General features: G+C 39.0%; 1 protein-coding gene across 18 annotated transcripts in view; it reads left to right on the forward strand.

The window, feature by feature from the left end:
• RYR2 (ryanodine receptor 2) overlaps positions 1–20421 on the forward strand; it is a 246048-nt gene that overhangs the window by 214650 nt on the left and 10977 nt on the right. For all 18 annotated transcript variants that reach the window (XM_081187964.1, XM_081187977.1, XM_081187974.1 and 15 more), the window contains 12 exons: positions 5251–5331; positions 5995–6083; positions 7157–7285; positions 7828–7932; positions 9028–9109; positions 10942–12245; positions 12918–12985; positions 13503–13650; positions 14972–15058; positions 16677–16895; positions 17474–17604; positions 19157–19199. In XM_081187964.1, coding sequence (XP_081044090.1) covers positions 5251–5331; positions 5995–6083; positions 7157–7285; positions 7828–7932; positions 9028–9109; positions 10942–12245; positions 12918–12985; positions 13503–13650; positions 14972–15058; positions 16677–16895; positions 17474–17604; positions 19157–19199 — 2486 coding nt within the window. The remainder of the gene's footprint in view (positions 1–5250; positions 5332–5994; positions 6084–7156; positions 7286–7827; positions 7933–9027; positions 9110–10941; positions 12246–12917; positions 12986–13502; positions 13651–14971; positions 15059–16676; positions 16896–17473; positions 17605–19156; positions 19200–20421) is intronic.

A 20421-nucleotide genomic window follows, 5' to 3' on the forward strand; every position in this document is an offset into this window, starting at 1 on the left:
TGTCAGACAGAACAACGTAGACTACACAACCAGGTACACAACAAGCTACAAAAAGCTGTTTCTTAAAATGGATACTCAAATTATGGAGATCTAATATACTATTTTTCAAAGAACACATTTTTCAAAGTTGAGGGATGTGTTAATTCTTTTGAGTAATTGTATATGTATATAATATATCCTCTTGGTTTATCAAAGTTTTTATATCTCACTTGTTTAAGTTATGAGCTTTTATTGCAGGTATTTGTTAATACAATTATTTCAGAGAGATCTTTTAACTGATGGTGTCTCTTTCCACTAACTCTCTCTTTCCACTAGAGAGAAAAAAGAAAATAGCATAGTAAATAAATATGCCAGTTGTTTCCTGTGTACTGCCCCTTCCTCTACAATATATTTCTCCTGATCCCCTCTCACTATGACCAACTTCATGCTTCATGTTCTTAATACTGGACCCCCCACTGGTAAAAACATTGGTGGTTCTCTACCAGATATGTATCTAATTTGTCTTTGTGATGTAATCAATGTTGCGTTTTCTTAATGTGTTACGTTTTAATTGCTGTGGTTATTATTGGGAAAAGGTTCAAAACCAAAGGCCTACATTATTGTACATTAAATTACACTACATTTTCATTTTACTCCTTATAATCTGTACAATTTTCACATAAATCATGATAAACTTGAAAGTGCATTATTTCCTCTCCTTTGAACATTTTAGGATAGTTAACACATAATGTTAACTTGATGTCCAAGATACTTGGGTAATGTTTGAGATGTTTACTTTCTTACTGTTTTTTGGTTTTCTCTTGGTATGAGATCTTAATTTTACGACCCAGACATTGTAGGGGAAGTTTTAGGTATTGTACATGTATAGTAGAAATTTATTTTCTAGTCTGATCATAAGCATGTTACCCAGACGTCACAGCCACTGAGATTTACAGGCATTGTGTTGCAGCCTAAATATGCACAGGGGCAGAGGGAGCACTGCTTTATGCTATTGCATTGCCTCCCAGTTTTAGCCCCATCCCCTTTCTTCCAAGAACTGCTGGGTTCCAGAGCATCACTGATGGCTTCTTGAATGAATCACATTACAAAATGTTTTCGGTCAACACATGTTCTCCTCTTCCTGCATAGCAACAGTGGATTTAGTGCATGCTGTAGCAAGGAAAAGAACATGTACTGTTGTTTAAGAGAACCTGATCTATTTTTTTTGTTTATAATGCTTGTTATTAAATTGGTCAACAAAGTGACTTAGTAAGCCAGTATCAAAAGAATGCAGCTTTCTTCTAGAAAATACAAATGTGCAAGTTGGGCTGCCTAGGGGCTGTTTCATAGGTACGTTATTGTGAGATAAACCCACAGGAACTGTTTCATCTATAAACATATGACAAGGGCCAGATTTGGAATCTTGGAATGAAAAGAAATAAACTTGCCTTGCTGGATTGTTACTTTCTCATGTTGCTGGTGAAGCTGATCAATGTGGGATGTAGCACCAACTTGTAGTTGAAGGCAGGAAAGTAATCTTGAATAAAGTAGGCAGCTCCCAAGAGTCCAGTTCACTTTTCTGCCTTCATCAAAATGGTCATGTTCGTTCTGCGGCCCAAAACGTTCTCCCCAAGGCATTTGTCCCCAGGGGGGGTGCTTTTAACCTTTCTAAGTTCCTGTTCCATTTCTGTGACTTGGCTACCACTGTCCAGGCTTTGTTCCTTCCCTTTTACTGTCCACATCAGTCCACCCCCCATGTTCTTGTCTTCTCAAATTTTAATCCTCTCCTGACCCTGCTCTTTATCTTCCTCGTGTGTGCCTTAGAAACATATGCACACACATACGCAAAATATGTATCAGCTTGTGTTTTGAACCACACCCTTCATTCCTCCATGACTTTGCTCTTATCCTTCCTTCCCCATCTTGCCCTGTGTTGCTTCTTTGTCAGAAGGAGCAGAGTGTGGGGGGACATCAATTTTCCCAGCCAAAAGAGCCATTTGTCTTCCTTAGGAGGACATGAGTCCTGGTCCAGTACACCCTCAAGTGTTGAACCACAGGTTTGGCTCTTACCCTTCATGCTCCTCCTAGACATGGCTGCCATCAAACCAGTCCCTTGAGGTGAGTGTCTCTTCAGCATCTACTCCATATTCTTTGTGGTGTTGAAGAGGGACTCAAATTCTTGGACAGTTGTACTTGATCTGAAACTCCCAAATCAATTCAGAATGGAAACTATCATTTGTACAGGTAACCCTGCACCCTGATGACATTTTACTTCAAGAGATCTCAAAGAAGCCTACCTCCATCTCTTGCTCCATCCCAGTAATTAGAAATCGCTTTGTTTGCCTTCGGCCAGCACCACTTCCAGTTTCAGGCCCTGAAGCCACAGCAGACACTGTAATTCTCCCAAAGGCATACTCTTCCATTGTCTCCTGATGCAGACAGATGCTGCCGCCGCCACCACCACCACCACCAACAACAACAGCAAGAGCACTTGGGCATCACCTTGTTCCTTCACTGTGCTCAATGAAATTTATTTGTATGCTTTGAATTAAGTGGCATTTGGTAGGAGAGTCCCGCAACAGGTCCTTTACCAATAACCTGCAGCCATATATCTTACCTGAATTTGGTAAGCTTTAGACATCCCACATTGATGAAATTCATCACCAACACAAGAAAGGACTGTTAGTTCCTACCTGAATTGTAGTTCTGTGTTGCTGATAGAAGCTCATCAAGACCTCCCTAGTTTCTTGGCTGCTTCCAATTAGTTCAATTAGTTCCTCTATTCTTTTCCTTTATAATGGCAGTTTTACCACAAATTCACTTTTTCCTCCTCTTATAATGTGAAATATGTATGCTTGTGTGTAACAGTTTAAAATCAGCCTTCCCTAACCTGGTGATCCCTGGATGCTTTAGGTTACAACCTCCATCTGCCACAGGCAGGAGGAGTGATGGAAGTTATAGTCCAAAAAAGGTAATTATTAGTGACAAGGAGAGAACAAGACTATGGAGAGATCATTAGTAGTCTGGCATTCAGCACTTTCAAGGGAGTACATACACCACTTTTTATTTCTTCCAGACATTACTTTTGTTTAAATACATCTCTATTTCAGATTGTCCATGGCAGTAACATGAAGTCATCTATATGTGTAACAATATCATTTAAATGCAGCATGGGCAATGGCAGTATTTTAGCTAAATAGTTCATGTACAATGAGACTTTTAAAATTTTGCATTGTCTGAATGTTTAACACAAGCTATACAAAATTGTTTTTAAAGGCTTCTGGCTGAGACTGCCAGTTTTCTTTTCTATAAGCACAACATATTCCTCTATTGTAGTTTATCCTGCTGTGTCAAAACTTGGATAGAAATATGAGCAGTCCTTCAAAAAAGGCTTGTACCCATTCTCTCCATTCATTCATTAAGATCTGACTCCCTACAATTTTTATTCCATGACTCAATGTCACCTTTTAAAATAAATTTCCTTTGAGATACCTGTTTTAAGAACTCATCAAATATTGCTCTTGAACAAGCCTGATGGAAACCCTGTTTGTGAATCATTTACATAGATTTCTGATAAATTGAAACTTCATATATTTATAGATTCAGGTAGGTAGCCGTGTTGGTCTGATGCAGTTGAAATAAATATTTATTTATTTTTTAAATTATCCAGTAGCATTTTTTTGTTCTGGGTATAAGAAGTGTGCATGCACACTAAGGCTTATAGCCAGAACAAATTTAGTTGGTCTCTAAGGTGCTACTGGATAAATTTTTTAATTTTTTTTATTTCATATATTTATGGCAGGGGTGGGGAACCTCTAATCTGCAGGCTCATCTTGGCCTGCCATGGCGTCCAATTTGGTCTACAAGGCCATTTCCCCCCCAAACATGCCTATTGTACATCAGTCCACTGGCAATGTCAGCTGATGGATGCGAGGGCAGGGTTTCATGCTGCCTTGGTGGTTGTTCCATCATGTTTTGATGGTTCTATTTTGATTCCAGAAAGTGGTGCTAGGAGACTTGTGCTTATCCCCATAGCATTTGTGCTGTGGTATACTTCAGGATTCAATCCTGTGCTTTTCAACATCTGCACGGAACCACTGATTGATGTCATCAGAGTTTCACAGTCAATTGGCAACAAAATGCAAGTGATACTCAATTTTCTTTCTTTTACATCAGAATCAGGTGAGATGTTGGAAGTGCTGAATCACTGTCTGGATGAAGGAGATGGACTGGGTGAAAGCTAACAAACTGAAACTCACTTCCAACAAGCCAGAGATTCTATTGGTGTGTGGTTCAGTCTGTTCTGGAAGGGTCTGCACTCCAGTTTAAATGATCAGGTTGGCAGTTTGAGGAGCACTCATTGATCCAGCTTTGTTGCTAGTGGTCCAAGTGGCCTCAGTAGCATGAACTGCTAAAGCTGGTGTGCCATTTGTAATCTCTCCTGGATAGAATGAATGACTATAGTTACCCAAGCTTTGTAAACTCTGGGTTAGACTACAGAAATGCATTGTGTGTGGGGCTGCCTTTGAAAACCGTCCAGAGACCAGGCAGTCCAAAACACAGCTGTCAGTGTTTCTGGGCACGATTTGAAGTATTGATACACAAAAGCCTTCTGGATGGTTTCACCATCTAAAGTGAGGTGGATGGCTTTAGGAAAGGACTTGCATGCAGAACTCTGGCATGTAATGTTCTTTGGGTGCTAAGCAAAGACCTTTTTATTTTTATTTTACTTCCCCAAGCTTTTAAACTCTGGTTAATTTTGATGCATCCTGTAATTGTTCTATGTACTGCCTTTCTGTGTTTGTTTATTTTTTATTTTTTTTTACTGTAAATTGCCCTGGAAATCTTAAATTGAAGGCAGCATAGAAATGTTTCAAATTGAATGAATGGAGGAATAATTCTGCAGGAGCCTCATTGGGTCAGTAATTGGTAGCCCTATTCCAGAAGCTCTTTTTAGTCATACTTAAAAAACCAAGATTATATTTCAACTATTATACAAAGTTCAGAAATTTCTAAAATGTTGCCAAGCCCATGCTACCATTTTTTTTGAGAGAAATGTATTTCTAAATTATACATATTTTTCTTATGTGATAAATAAATACACCTTTCCTGCAAGTGAGTATGACATATTTGATTTTGAAAACATGATTTAAGTCTAGATTCACTTATAATCTATGCAGTTTTTTTTTATATCAATCAGATGAATATGTGAAGCTTCGGAGTTACTTTGCAACTTTTCATAATATTTACTGGCAACTGGCTTTTCCACAGGAGAAAAGGTGATGCAAGATGATGAATTTACTTGTGACCTCTTCCGGTTCCTCCAGTTGCTTTGCGAGGGGCACAACTCAGGTTTGTTTAAATAATGCTATTAACTCATCCAGTGTTGGAGTAACCAGCTAGAAGTACTCACTGTAAAAGGCTTAACGCCTTAATGAATTTTTCCAAATAGTGCTCCAAATAAGTAAACACAGCATGAAGGAAGAATAGTTATGTAAATTGATAGTGCCAATTTTCTTAAACAGTTGAGCTGTGAAAACAAATTAAATGACATCTCTAGAAACATGTTATACAGGAAAAATAAGGGGAGCAACACTGCTTATTTTGTTGATTCTTTCATTCCCCTAATTGTAAATGTCCATAACACAGGTCTTTTTTTACCAGGTAGACAATCTCCCTAATAGCTATGTAGTACTACTTAGTGCACAGTACTACTACTGTAATCAAGAGATGTTCTTCTCCAACGTAAGTGGACAGAAAGTAGAAAACTAAATTTGATCCTCCCTGTAATTCAATTCAGTTCTCCTACAATATAAAAAATGTCTACTATCTCAAGAATAACTATAGTGCATAATCTAGAAAATTAAGCATAATTAAAATGTTTGGAAAAGGAAAATACAGATTATCAGCAGGAAATATGCTTTAGAAAACATGCATTTTATACTCTGATAGGAGATTTTAAAGGGATTTAAGACAAGGGCTAAAGTTAATTCAATCTTGTTCTATCTTTCCAAGATTTTCAGAATTACTTGAGGACTCAGACTGGTAACAATACAACTGTCAATATTATAATATCTACTGTGGATTATTTACTGAGAGTTCAGGTAAAATATAATGCATGTGAACTCTAGTTTGTTGAAAAGAATTGCATCAAAATGCAAAATTGTGTAACATCAAGTGTTTATATTGCTACTTTTTTTAGTTATTTAAAAGTATTTATAAACCTTTTAATGTATTTTAAAAAACAACAACAAACCAGAACCGTATAAGAGAACTTGGAGGAAAGAAATAAAAGCCTCTCCAATCTCTCTGCTTCCAAGAGAGTATGAAAAAATAAATTCCAATGGGTGGCTGGGTGGCTGGGGGTCAATATTCCTGTGCTACACTGCTTACCAGCCAACAAGCACGAAATAATTTTGTACTAGCTTTTCGTGATCCATAAGTGTGGCCCCTGTACTATTGTTTTTATATGGTTTTTTAAAGCTCTGCTTTATTATATTGCTTTAGTGTTTTTATGTTTTGTACTGTTTCACAACTCTAAAATTTTTTTTTGAAAAAATATTGAGTACTGTAGTTTATAAATGCTTTTAAATAAAAATAGAAGAGAGGGAAAGACATGTACCTACAGAGTTAAATAATACCTTGGTTTTTGTTTGTTTTTAAAATTGTTATAAACAGTCAAATGTCTAAGAACATGATCTTGCTTAATTGCCTTATGCACACTGGTGGCATCCTTCTATAATTTCTACACCCTCAAAATAGCATGATGACAAATCTGGTGCATCAAAATTGAGATCCCCCAACTCTCTGCCAAGGCCAGCTAGTTGCCCTGCCCCCATCCATGATCTCTTGCATCTTCCCAAACATGTGAGGCTGCAAAAAGCAGCAAAGGAATCAAGCCCCAGAAAAAAAGCTAATGCAAACTCTGATTTTAGTTGCAATGGAGTTTCCATTGTCTAGAAGAATTCTGGGAACTGGAACTTAAAGTGACATTAGTCAGTGTCATAGTTCTGGAGACTTTCTGAACACTTTGCTTTTTTTAATATGTCAAATGCAATTTTAGTGATGTTATCACTAATAATGATTATTTATTCAGTTAGTTGTCTAATACAAAAATAGTCTCTAGTTTCTGAGTTGTGAATTCATGCACTTTGTATATTTCTTCATCCACTTTCAGGAATCGATTAGTGATTTCTATTGGTATTACTCTGGAAAGGATGTTATTGATGAACAAGGACAACGTAATTTCTCTAAAGCAATTCAAGTTGCAAAGCAGGTTTTCAATACACTTACAGAATATATTCAGGTAATGTTTGAAACAACCCACAAACACGGTATAAAGTGTCTGCGTGTATGGTGGGTGGTAAGAAAGAACATTTGGAGCAATAACTTTCGGCTGCATAATATAACTTCCACTCCCTCTCCTCTCCCACTAGATATATTTGGGGTGGGTGTGTCTCTCAGCCCTCTAGAACAAATTTGGGGAGGGTGCAGAGAAAGAAGAGGAGAGGTTCTGTGGTGGAAGCAGAAATCCTCTAGTGGAAGCATTTCATTGGCTATTGCCCATGTTATGTATTGAAGTTCTCACCCTGGCCAGTAACTCTGTTCATATTCTTGTCCAAGTGATTCTTCCCTACACTTAATCCAGTCTCCATCCATTGAAATGGGTGGCCATTTTTCACAGGGACCCCATGGGCTAAGCATGTGAGTTTGTTCTCAAAGATGTTTCATTTGTGTAACATTTTCATTAGCCATTCCCACTGTCGTGATAGTAATCAGCCAGAGGCAGCTTATGTTATATTTCCCTTTTAACTTCAGTTTTGTTGTTTGTTAAAACCTCTTTTTCAGGGACCATGTACGGGTAACCAGCAGAGTCTGGCGCATAGCAGACTGTGGGATGCTGTTGTTGGTTTTCTTCATGTATTTGCCCATATGCAGATGAAGCTTTCTCAGGTACAATATCTCTATCTATAAATTTACAGAACTATTTTACTTTAACTTTATTAAAGAAGATAGTCACAGCTTGTAGTATCAAGGAGTACCCGAAGCTACATACTTGGTCTCTCAGGGAGAGTGCTAGCCTGTCAAAAGCAGGCTGACATCCCAATTCCTGAAAGTAACCATCATTGGCCAATAGGACCCTTGTCTTACCAATATTTATCATCAGTTGATTGGTCTTCATTCACCTTCATAAACATGCATCCATGTAGAGTAGCTGGGGTGGGTATCATCCCCTTTCTGCTCATCCAAAGATTAATCTGATGACCAGGGAGTGGGAAATTTCATCTTCATCAGAATGCCCATCCCAGCTGTGTATGTCCTCAACTTTTGTTGTCACCAAAATCAGTGTGATCTTGGCAGCAAGAAAAATTCCTTGGGCAGTCACCTCAGGCCTCTCTTAAGTGGGAGTTAACCACCTCTGGTGTAAGCATTGTTCACTCACACAAGTGTGCCCTGCTGAAGACATGAAACTGCACTTAACCAGAAATTTGGAGGGGGTCTCACATGCCATCTTATCCCCACCCTCCTTTTTTACACTTTGAATTCCTTTTGTTTCCCCTTCAGCTTTAAACATAGTTCCATGTTACATCTGCACCAACAGAACGATATTTAACCAGATTCATTCATATCGGGGTTTGGCTAACCTACTTTCAAATCCTGAGTGATATTGAAATGATTGATTTTCATTCTGAAAAACGTTAATTATTTCAAGCCACATTTCAAAGCTATTGTTTATTCATAGATAGTTTGCAATTGGTTCAAATCAACCAATTACTGTTGGGAAAACTGAGTTTCTTTTTTAAAGATCTGATCCAAAGAGTCACACGCTGTGTTCCACCTTCCAGCCCCTCCTTTTCCATTCCACCTTCTCCATCACCCAAAAGCTACTCTTGAATGTTCAAAGTGACACAGGGACCTGTAGCTGTCACAGTATTATCAGAAATCAGTGAGCCCCCAATTCCAAGCCAGAGATATAGTTTTCTCAATATGATCATAGTTGCTGGGCTAAAAGAACACTGCCATGAATCTTGTATTTTATGTTGACAGGATTCTAGCCAAATTGAATTACTGAAAGAATTAATGGATCTTCAGAAGGATATGGTGGTCATGTTGTTATCTATGTTAGAAGGTAATTTCAAGTTCATTTTAAAACTTTTTTTTCTTTAAAAAACTCACACAAGCAAACCCCAAACCAAACCTTTATTGACTTTTTTCAAATTGCAAAGAGGTAAAAAAATTGGTGCCAATGGGGGATTTCGTCCTAATACAAATAGCTTCATATGATCTATTTCTGTCACAGCTACATCAAGGGAGGAGACTGTTTAAACTCCCCCTTCCTGTCTGCTATGATCCCTGTAATTATCAGCTGCCGTGACCATCTCATAGCTGCTCTTTGCATTTTTAAAAATGTTCTGGTGAACTACAAAGACTCATTTAACATCACCTCTAGTTTGGCTCAGAGAGCATGGAACCTGCTAATGTACTATAGTCTCCAATAAAAGCACAATGTAAAATGTTCAGCTTTACTGTTATTGTGTAAAGGTTGTAGAGAAAACAGTATTTACTAACATAACTTGCTTTTTTTGTTTCTATGAGTTTCAGTTTTGTAAGCAGTCTTCATAAAAGCCTCAAAACAGAATTTAAATGGATCACTTTTTATCCAAATACACAAATTATTCAAATTATTCAAAGCTTGACTTCTGTTTCTTTTTGTTCATAAGCCTTTTTCTATTTTTTCTCTGCATCTTGTTGCCTTCTACTAGCTGAAATTATTTCAGAATGTTTTTGTTTTATAGCCAGCCAATGTGTACGTTATTGGATTAGTGATTTCCCAGGAACACAAGTTGCAATGCATATGAAAAATTAATTGCTTTTACCCACAAGTTTTATTTGGTTCCATTCTATAAGGTGGCAGTGGGGAACCTTTTTGGCCCAACAGACCAGATCCATATCAGTTTCCAGTCTTACAAGCCAATTTTGAAAGGGGGATGTGACCACCCACTTGTCAATCACCTTGGCATCATTATGCCAGATGACGGAGAGGTGGGTTGTTGTGGCCACCTGTCAAAATCTCTTCCACAGCAAAATGCCCCAACAACCAGTTGTGGTTACCAGATACTTGGCAGCCACAGTGCAAGAGGCTTTGCCAGTCCTATGCTTGCCAGTGCTGAGCATATGGCTGGCATTGCTACTTTCTGCAGGCAGTGGTTGTGTGATTGAGTTCCCCGCAGGAAATTTGGTCACACAACCCATGCAGCAGCCTTGAGCTCATACCCCAGGGCTGATGGGTGGCAGTGTCAATCCTGCTTTCTACAAGGATCAGCTGCAGAATCTAATTTCCTACAGGAAACTCAGTTGGGCAGCCAATTCAGCTAGTCTCTACCTGCCACACACCTGATGTCACATACGGCAGCAGATGGGCGTGGGTAGGGGAAAACAGCCTTGTAAGCCAAATTGGGACCCATGCTGGGCCAAATTGGGCCTGTGGGTTAGAGGTTCCTCACTCCTGCTTTAAAGCAAGGCAACAGCCATATTCACTATTGACCCACATGTAATCCTATGTGCAAATGAACCTGGAGATATTTCAGTAAACAGGAAATCTGGGTAAATGCTAAAGAAGCAAAGGCCTAAATCAACACAGAGTTAAGCATCCTTAATCCAACTGATTTCAGTGGGCTTAAGCAAGCTTAACCCTTTGTTGTATTCAGGCCATGAGGTTTCAGCAATCTTTTGAGGCTTGTATAACAAAAAGTCTGGAATCTTACAAGCCTGATTATTTTTCTCCTAACATAAATGTTGCTCACCCCCTGTATTACTATCAGTAGTTCAAAATGCTCACCTCTGAAATTCTATCTAGTAATTTTATTGATGTCTGGAACAGTTTACAAGGCATTATATATCTCTAGTTGTTAACTGAGTAAATATTTTAACAAGAATTTCAATGCACTTTTCCACATTCAGGTAATGTTGTGAATGGCACAATCGGCAAGCAGATGGTTGACATGCTAGTCGAATCCTCCAACAATGTAGAAATGATTTTAAAGTTTTTTGATATGTTCCTAAAACTGAAGGATTTAACTTTCTCTGATGCATTCAAAGAATATGATCCTGACGGAAAGGGTATCATTTCAAAAAGAGATTTCCACAAAGCCATGGAGAGCCACAAACACTACACTCAATCTGAAACCGAGTTTTTGCTCTCATGTGCTGAAACAGATGAGAATGAGACTTTGGACTATGAGGAATTTGTGAAACGGTTTCATGAGCCAGCCAAAGACATTGGCTTCAATGTTGCTGTCCTCCTGACGAACTTGTCAGAGCACATGCCTCATGACACTCGGTTGCAGACTTTTCTTGAACTGGCAGATAGTGTTTTGAACTATTTCCAGCCCTTCTTAGGGCGTATAGAGATAATGGGTAGCGCAAAGCGCATTGAACGAGTTTACTTTGAGATAAGTGAATCAAGTCGGACACAATGGGAAAAACCTCAAGTTAAAGAATCAAAGAGACAGTTTATATTTGATGTAGTAAATGAAGGAGGGGAAAAGGAAAAAATGGAGCTTTTTGTTAATTTTTGTGAGGATACCATATTTGAAATGCAATTGGCAGCTCAGATCTCCGAGTCAGATTTGAATGAGAGGTTGGCAAATAAAGAAGAAAATGAGAATGAGAAACCTGAGGAACAGGATCCCAGAATCGGCTTCTTCTCTCTAGTAACTGTTAAATCAGCTTTAGTAGCTCTCAGGTATAACATAATGACACTCATGAAAGTGCTAAGCATGAAAAGTATCAAGAAGCAGATGAAGAAGATGAAAAAGATGACCATGAAAGACATGGCAATGGCTTTTTTCTCCTCATATTGGAGCATTTTAATGGGCTTAATGCATTTCATATCAAGCGTCTTCCGAGGCTTCTTTCAAATCATGTACAGTTTGCTGCTTGGAGGAAGCCTAGTTGAAGGGGCTAAGAAAATCAAGGTGGCTGAACTCTTAGCCAACATGCCTGACCCTACTCAAGATGAGGTGCGTGGTGAAGGGGAAGAAGCGGAAAGAAAGCCAACAGAAGCTCCCCTGCCTGCAGAAGATCTGACCGATCTCAAAGCTTTGTCAGAAGACAGTGACCTCCTCTCGGACATATTTGGCTTGGATTTAAAAAGAGAGGGAGGACAATATAAACTAATCCCACATAATCCAAATGCAGGCCTAAGTGATTTGCTGAGCAGTCCTTCTTTACTCCCCTTACCTGATGTGCAAGAAAAAATACAGGTACACACTATAATTTGTTTGTCTATACTGTTTAAATCTGGTTTTTAGACTTTTAAAAATTGTTTTTAGGAAATATAAATCAGCACATCATGCATTTAGATCCCATTTTTCAATGGATTAACAACTACAGAGTATTCTCTCTAGAGAGTCATGCCTGGCACCATCACTATTTATTTTTTGAACTTTAATTTTATGTCATATCTTAGTTGGGTGGGTTGTGCTGAATCTGTGAACTACCCTGAGACCTCCGGGTATAGGGCAATATATAAATTCAATAAATAAATAATAAAATAAATAAATAAATGATAAATACTCTTCTGTACATATCAGTGAACATTATAGGTCACTTATACTGTTGTTTCTAATGTTGGCTTGTGTAAGTTGCTTTCACCTTTTGTGAAAAATACAACTAACAACAACAATATTGAGCAAGCAAAGCTTTCATCTTTCTAAAGTGACATTGCAGGAGTTCCTCATATACTCTGATTATAATTGGTTAGAGTTTTAAATAGAAAACAATATTTTCAAGTAAATAGGAGTGTCCTCATGTTCTACTCAATATGAACATTAGTATATTTTAAATGACATAGTCAAGGCTATGGTGCTGGGTTTTTTAAAACATGACTTGAAAGTAGTGCATTGCCATAATTGTTTCCTCCTTATTTGTTGAAGGACCAGAAGGTGAACGAAGATGAAAAGGATGAGAAAGAAGAAACTAAATTTGTACCTGAAAAAGCAGAGTATGTGTCAATATTTCTAGCATTTATGAATCCACTTATGAATATTGTAGTCTTAAATGCACTTGGAAGCAAAACCCATTGAAATAAATGACAACTCAGTTGTATTTATGTCCTTATCTTCTAACAGCTCAGTTATATAGAGGAGTATAGTGATCACTTTAGCAGTCATTGTTAAAAGGGTTTTACATCCTGTGTGCTGCAATGTGAATTAATTATATTGTAATTGCTTTGTAAAGACCTTTCCCTTTTTAACCCACATTTATTTTCTTCCCACTGTGTTAAATCCATTATAAGTGTCTTGTATCTTAAGGGCTTTTATAAGCCCTTATCCATTATACATTCCCTAAATGCCCTTTCCAGCTGTGATCATGTCACATACAGTAAGTACTTGAAAGAGGACCCAGTCTTCTTTAAAGTGCCCATGAAACATGTGATTGACACAGCTTGTTTCTTTTTCCAATGAGAGATTATATTTTAATTAATAGAGTGTGACTCACAATAAGATTGATGCTTTTAGAGGAGAAGATGGAGAGAAGGAAGAGAAAGCAAAAGAAGATAAAGCAAAGCAGAAACAAAGGCAGCGCCACAAACATAGGCATGGTGAACCAGAATCACAGGAATCAGCCTTCTGGAAGAAAATTATTGCATACCAGCAGAAACTTCTTGTAAGTGGAATAAGTCATTTCTGAAGAGCAGGGAAAGCAAATTTCCTCTCAATTGCAGCAATGGAAGGAGAGGAACCTCTCTTCCAAGGCCACCCCTGTGATGTGGAGGAGCCTGCCCCCACCTCTGCTGATAGGCATAGATCAGCAGAGTGTTGGGATTTTATGACGCTCTGGGGCTCGCCAGAGGCCCCCTCCTTCTCCGAGCGTCTCCCAGTAGGCACAGCTCTGGAATGGCATGTCCCTTCATCTCCAGAGTGCCTCTCAGCGACACTTTTCTTATGAAAAGTACACACTGTTCTTCTGGAAGAACACAGCAAGAAGAAAAAAACATTCGTAGATCTAAACTACGTTTATTTACAGTTTATGTACAGACAAGGTTAAACCACAGAGCCTAGGGCTTGTCGATCAGAAGGTCGGCGGTTCGAATCCCCACGACATGGTGAGCTCCCGTTGCTCGGTCCGTGCTCCTGCCAACCTAGCAGTTCAAAAGCACGTCAAAGTGCAAGTAGATAAATAGGTACCACTCTGGCAGGAAGGTAAACAGCATTTTCGTGCGCTGCTCCGGTTCGCCAGAAGCAGCTTAGTCATGCCGGCCACATGACTCGGAAGGTGTACGCCGGCTCCCTTGGCCAGTAAAGCAAGATGAGCGCCGCAACCCCAGAGTCGGTCACGACTGGACCTAATGCTCAGGGGTCCCTTTACCTTCACGTACAGACAATGCATAATCATGTGTGTTCTCTCCAGCTCTGAGAGAACAACAGAAGTGAAAGTACATTCCAAAAGTACACATACAGTGGAAGAGATAAGATGGTTTTCCTGTTCTCACACTCTACTCAGAAAGCATGTGAATTATACCAATCACAAAATGCAGCCACGGTAGACTGGTTTAATAACACAGAGAAGGGGTTGGTATGTGTGCTACCTGTGTGTCTGGGCCCACTTTGGCAATGACCACTTTTGTTCTGGCCACACCCATTCCTAGCATGTGGTCCTCTGAGGATTGATCAGCAGCCCTTAGGCCAAAAAAGATTAGCCACCCCTGCTTTATCTGATCATGGCTAAAAGACCAAAATCAAGACTCACTTGGATTATGTGAATTCCTTAATGAACACCAAAAAAAGTATTTGCTGGTGAATGTAAATGTGCCATCGAATCTAATGCACACCTTAATTTTCGCAACGTAATTTGGCCAAAAAAGGTGAGCATTAGGTTTGAGTAAATGCGGTAATTTCTTTCAAGATCACATTCTGTAGGTTAACGGAGCTGAATTATTCAAATGTAAGTATTTAGTGCATTTAATATTTATTATTTTGTCTTTCAGAACTATTTTGCTCGGAATTTCTACAATATGAGGATGTTGGCTTTGTTTGTTGCATTTGCCATTAATTTCATTCTGCTCTTCTATAAGGTAACTCCTTCATGTTTTCATCCACAGATGTGTAAATGAAGTACCATAAAAAATGAAAATGTATACAGAAAGTACACATAAACACTTTCTTGTTCTTCAGCCTTCCTGGGCAATCCCAGCATATCAAAACAATATGAGCTGAAAACTGACATTTTAGGAGCAAAAAGGGTTACATAGCTTATCACTGTATGACACACACAAACACAAATCTAGTTCAGTATTGTCTTCAGTGATTCTTCCAGGTTTCAGAGAGGGTTTGCCTTTACCAGGAGATGCCAGAGATTGGACCTGGGTCTTTCCGCATCCAAAGTGTGTACTTTACCACTAAGCTATGGGTCATCCCCATAAGAGCACGTGATCTTTGGTGGGGGTGGGTGGGAGAGAAAGAATCACACAGATCGGGAGAGGTGCAGGGATGAGGTGGAGGGTGACTGGCTAAATACCCTCCAGCCGCAGAGTAGTTTCCACCTACAGCCAACCCCTCCCAGCTTCCACACACGTTGTCCAGCGGCGAGACAATTCATAGGGGAAATGGCAACAATAACAATAGCCGCTGCCTCTGGGGCTGATTGCTCAGGCTCCAACATCCTGCGGCTTGAGTGCTCCATTCTGCCTCTAGCCTTGACTTAAAGCTCCCCACTCTTCCACGATGCTCTTGCTTTCTGAAACTGATTGCTCCTGCCTGCATATTATTCCCTCTGTAGCTTCTGCTCCAGGAAAGGCAAATGCCCACTGGTCTCCGCCTTCCCCTCCTCCGTATCTTTCTCCCCGCACCCAGTCCTCCATTCCCAGGTGCTCGGAGTTGCTGCTCTGATGCTCGCTAGGCGCAAGACTAAATATTGCCACATGTAAACAAAAAAACAACTCCAGGCATTTTGCCTACTTTTAAAAATCCCCCCCAGATAGGATTTTTTATGCTGAAAAGAGGACATATCTGGCAGAACTGGGTGCATGGCAACCCTAATGTTGCTGCTGCTGTGTATACTCTCTCCTCTCTACATGTCTTAACATAAAAACAATGGCCCTAGAGTGAGACCCACAGACTTCTGGTAAATGAATAGTGATTCCTGCCTTCAGCCACAAGAGGGAGATCTAGTCCCACCTGAGCTGATCTTTACATGCACTTTGAAGTGCCCTTCATGGTATGACCAAAGGTCTTTTCTGTTTTCAGCCTCTCCAGGAGGGCATTCAGTCCATCTCTTCCTTCCTGGAACTAGGGGTTATTAGTTTAATCCAGTTTATGCTCCACACATGTAGAGCAGGAAAGCAAGAACTTTAGGAATTTGTCCTCCTCCTCCTCCTACTTTTCTGGCCTGTTTTATATTGATTGTTTGACTATTAACACTGCCATGTTTATTGCTAATTCTTTTTTTCACTATACCAACAGGCGTAGATTTTAAATGTCTTTCTGAATGAGCTGGTGGGTTACTGGATCTTCCATTTGGGTCTAGGATGTAACTCACTCCTCTCCCTAGAGGAGCAACCAAGTGTTTGGTGCCTGAAGGCTTCAGGAGGAGGTGCCATCTCACGTGTCAGGAATGCCCTCCAGGAGCCTCTGAGAACAGAAATTCACAGAGCATTTTTATTTTTTTCTACTCACTTCAATTTATTTCAACAGGTCTCCACATCTGCAGTGGCTGAAGAAAAGGAGGTTCCTGTGGTTAATATTGCTGAAAACTCCAAGTTAAGCAGCTTAGAAAGTCCTTCCCATAGAATCATCACAGTGCACTATGTTCTTGAAGAAAGTAGCGGCTACATGGAACCCACACTCCGCATTTTAGCCATTCTGCACACAGTCATTTCCTTTTTCTGCATCATTGGATATTACTGTCTGAAAGTAAGAGGACAAGGAATACATACATTTCCACTGAAGTAGTTACAAATAATGTCTTGTATCTTTAAATATTTGTTTTGGCAGGGTGCTTTTTCAAACACACACACAATTCCTTCAATTAAAATATCCAGGGCACTGTATAGGAAGTGAACTGGGAGCCAATGAAGCTCTTGCTTTGAAGTAATGATAATAAGGATATTGTAAAACGTGCTACAACTACAAAGAGTGCTCCTGTTCATAGGTGGGGAGATAAGAGATTTTTGCTATTTCTTCCTCCTGCAAGCCTCTTGTATCCTTTGAAAATTTGCTCCAGAGGAAGCAGTGGTCTGGGTGAATGCAGGGAGAAGGAAGCATCACTGAAAATCTCCTTCCCCTTCTGTTGAGCACTGGATTGTAAGCGCAAATAGGGGAAGGGCTGTAATTGATCCAGTTCGCTTTATACGATATATACTTCCTTTAAGAAATTGTACAGTTCATTCAGTCTGCATTTTCCCCAACAACCAGCTGTTCTTAAGATATTGTTGCTCCAAGTGCTATAGAACATTTCAATCAAATGTTGGTGTCTTTATGTTTGGTTGCAGGTTCCACTGGTTATATTTAAACGAGAAAAAGAAGTCGCACGGAAATTAGAATTTGATGGGCTGTATATTACAGAACAGCCTTCAGAAGATGATATTAAAGGGCAGTGGGATAGACTTGTCATCAACACACAGTAAATATTTTCTTCTCTCTCCCCCTCCCCCCCATCTTCCCTGAAGCTTGTGTAAGTGTATCTCAATTTTGGCAGTAGCGAATTGTGATTGGATTCATCTGCAGCACAGAAAACTCCAAGATTTGAGGCAGCTATAACTATTTTATATAGCTATTAAATGTACATTTTAGCTTGCTTTGTTGTGAGGATATCAGTAAAAAAATAATAATCTTCCATTCTGCAAACAGCAGTTTTGTTTCCAATGGCACTGATATGCTTGAAACATAAATGTTGATTCATACAGTCAAGTTGGTTCTCTTTTACTTAAATTAAAATGATATGCATTTTTAAATCCATCTAACACATGGAAGGTGACACATCCAATTATTTATTCATGTTTCATCCTTTTAACTATAAAGAGAGAACAGGGCACTTTTATTCATAGTATATATTTTAAGGAGAATGGGTTAACTGTGCACATTCACCAGGTCTCATGAAGAATACAGTATGCACATAATCCAGCCATGAAGAAGGAACTGTGCACATTTCCTAGTCAATATACATAATCTCCAACAGGCTTCGGGAAATGTTCATATAGTGACTGTACATTTTCTGATCATTATGCATAATCCCCAACAGGTCAGTTTAGCATTACATGTGAACTGACGCATCATGTATCTCCAAATGGTTAAGTTACATTAAATGGTTAAAAAGAAGAAATAAAAGATGATTTTCCAAAATAGGTATTTCTTTCACTCACGAAAGGCATATATTATTATTATTATTATTATTATTATTATTATTATTATTATTATTATTATTATTATTATTATTATTTATACCCCACCCATTAAACATTAAAAACTTCCCTAAACAGGGCTGCCTTCAGATGTCTTTTAAAAGTAAGATGTTTATTTCTTTGACACTGGGAGGGCGTTCCACAGGGTGGGCGCCAATACCCAGAAGGCCCTCTGCCTGGTTCCCTGTAAGCTCACTTCTCACAGGGAGGGAACCGCCAAAAGGCCCTCAGAGCTGGACCTCAGTGTCCGGGCTGAACGATGGGGGTGGAGATGCTCCTTCAGGTATACAGGGCTGAGGCCGTTTAGGGCTTTAAAGGTCAGCACCTTTACACACACAGCTTAACACAATCTGCAGAAAAACCTGAAATGTCATTTTTGCATCTCGTAGGCAAAAGTTAATTTTGTGTCATAATAGAGACCAGCAATCCAGCACACTCTAAACAAAGCTTCACATGAAACAATGTTGGGTTGTGGGAGTTCTGTGGACACATTAACACATCTGAATGGGAAGTTTGCACTAGGGAAGGAAGACATTCCTACCGGATTTTTTTTAGTAATTAGGACTTCCTGTGTAAATTAAACCTATAATAAATTGAATTATTAAATGAATTTATTTATTTATTAAACCTATACCATATTATAAATACATTTGTATTAGGTAGCTTTTTTAAGCTTTTTCTGTAGGCAATTCCTACAATAGTGTTACCTGTGAATTTGCTATTCAGAAAAATGTTTACTCATATGAGTGCTATCTTACTTTTGTATATCTTTAGATCATTTCCTAACAACTATTGGGACAAGTTTGTAAAAAGAAAGGTAATGTTCATATTATAGTTGAATTATGTAATTTTGAATTTGTCTAAATTATTTATACATGTCTTTTTGTATCATTATAACTTGTATCCATTATTATTAATTTAATGCCGTTATATAAAGCCTTTCTGCAGAGGTGACTGTATTGGTCCCCATTTCAGAGAACTATGACTAGAGATAGGGAAGGATTTCAATTTGCTCCACAGTTTAGACAGACTATACTTGGAACATGCAAATTAGACATGCATGTCTCCAAACTTTGTATGCATGGTTCACTGAGGTGTACTTAAAAAAACCACTGAGATGGTCCAAGGGTATTGTACAGAAAAGTGATGGCTGCCCCATGGTTTCATAGAGACAGCCATCCTTTTTTCTATACAGTGGCACACCATATCATACTGCCGCTTCTAGGGGTGTTTCTCTCAAAGGTTTTATGCATGCACAGCAAGTGATGCACTTTCAAGCTGTTGCAAACATGCAGAAAGTTTTAAATCAAGAAAGAATGAAGCAGGGACCCTTCAGAGCACTTGGGTAGTATTTCTAAATCAGTGTGTTTTGATACTGTGTGGGTTTTTGGGTTGTTGTTTTTTAAAATTGCATGCATTTGGGATGGAAGAGACATGCTAGTCGGCTCTTAGTGCAAGGGACATGGACTGGATCAAGAATGTTTTATCTATCTGTAACCATGACTGCCTACAGAAGGCTGTGCAGCTGGCTGCATTGCTCATGAAACTCCAAAGATGATCAGTGCCTTCGGGGGAAGCACTGTTACGGGGATAAGAAAGCACACTTTACACACTGACTGGGGACCACTACTCTTCTTTCCATCTAACAATTAATCAGCATTGTCAGAGGAGGGCAGGCTAGCTTATGCGTTAAAAATGTTCACATGGTCGAATCCATAGCACTTACCCTGGCTAGAAGATGAAAACCACCCTTCCTACCAGCAGCTTTTCATACTCTAGGGAGAACAAATCTGCAGACAGATGGCAGCGGCTCATCTGTATGTGCTGAATTCATTCTAATTGTTTCTTTAGGAAGATACTAACAGAAAGGAAATTGATGCAACTTTATATTAAAAAAAAAGATACAAGATTTGTGTAATATATATGTATAGACTATAATTACACATCAATTTAGCCAGTTTAGTTATTTATATAGTTAGAATCATTTTTCTTTATGTGTGTATGTAACCAGCCTTAAGCTGGTTTCATTTTGCCACATA

This window comes from Podarcis bocagei (assembly GCF_964188305.1).
Source record: "Podarcis bocagei genome assembly, chromosome: 3".
In the NCBI taxonomy this organism is placed as follows: Eukaryota; Metazoa; Chordata; class Lepidosauria; order Squamata; family Lacertidae; genus Podarcis; species Podarcis bocagei.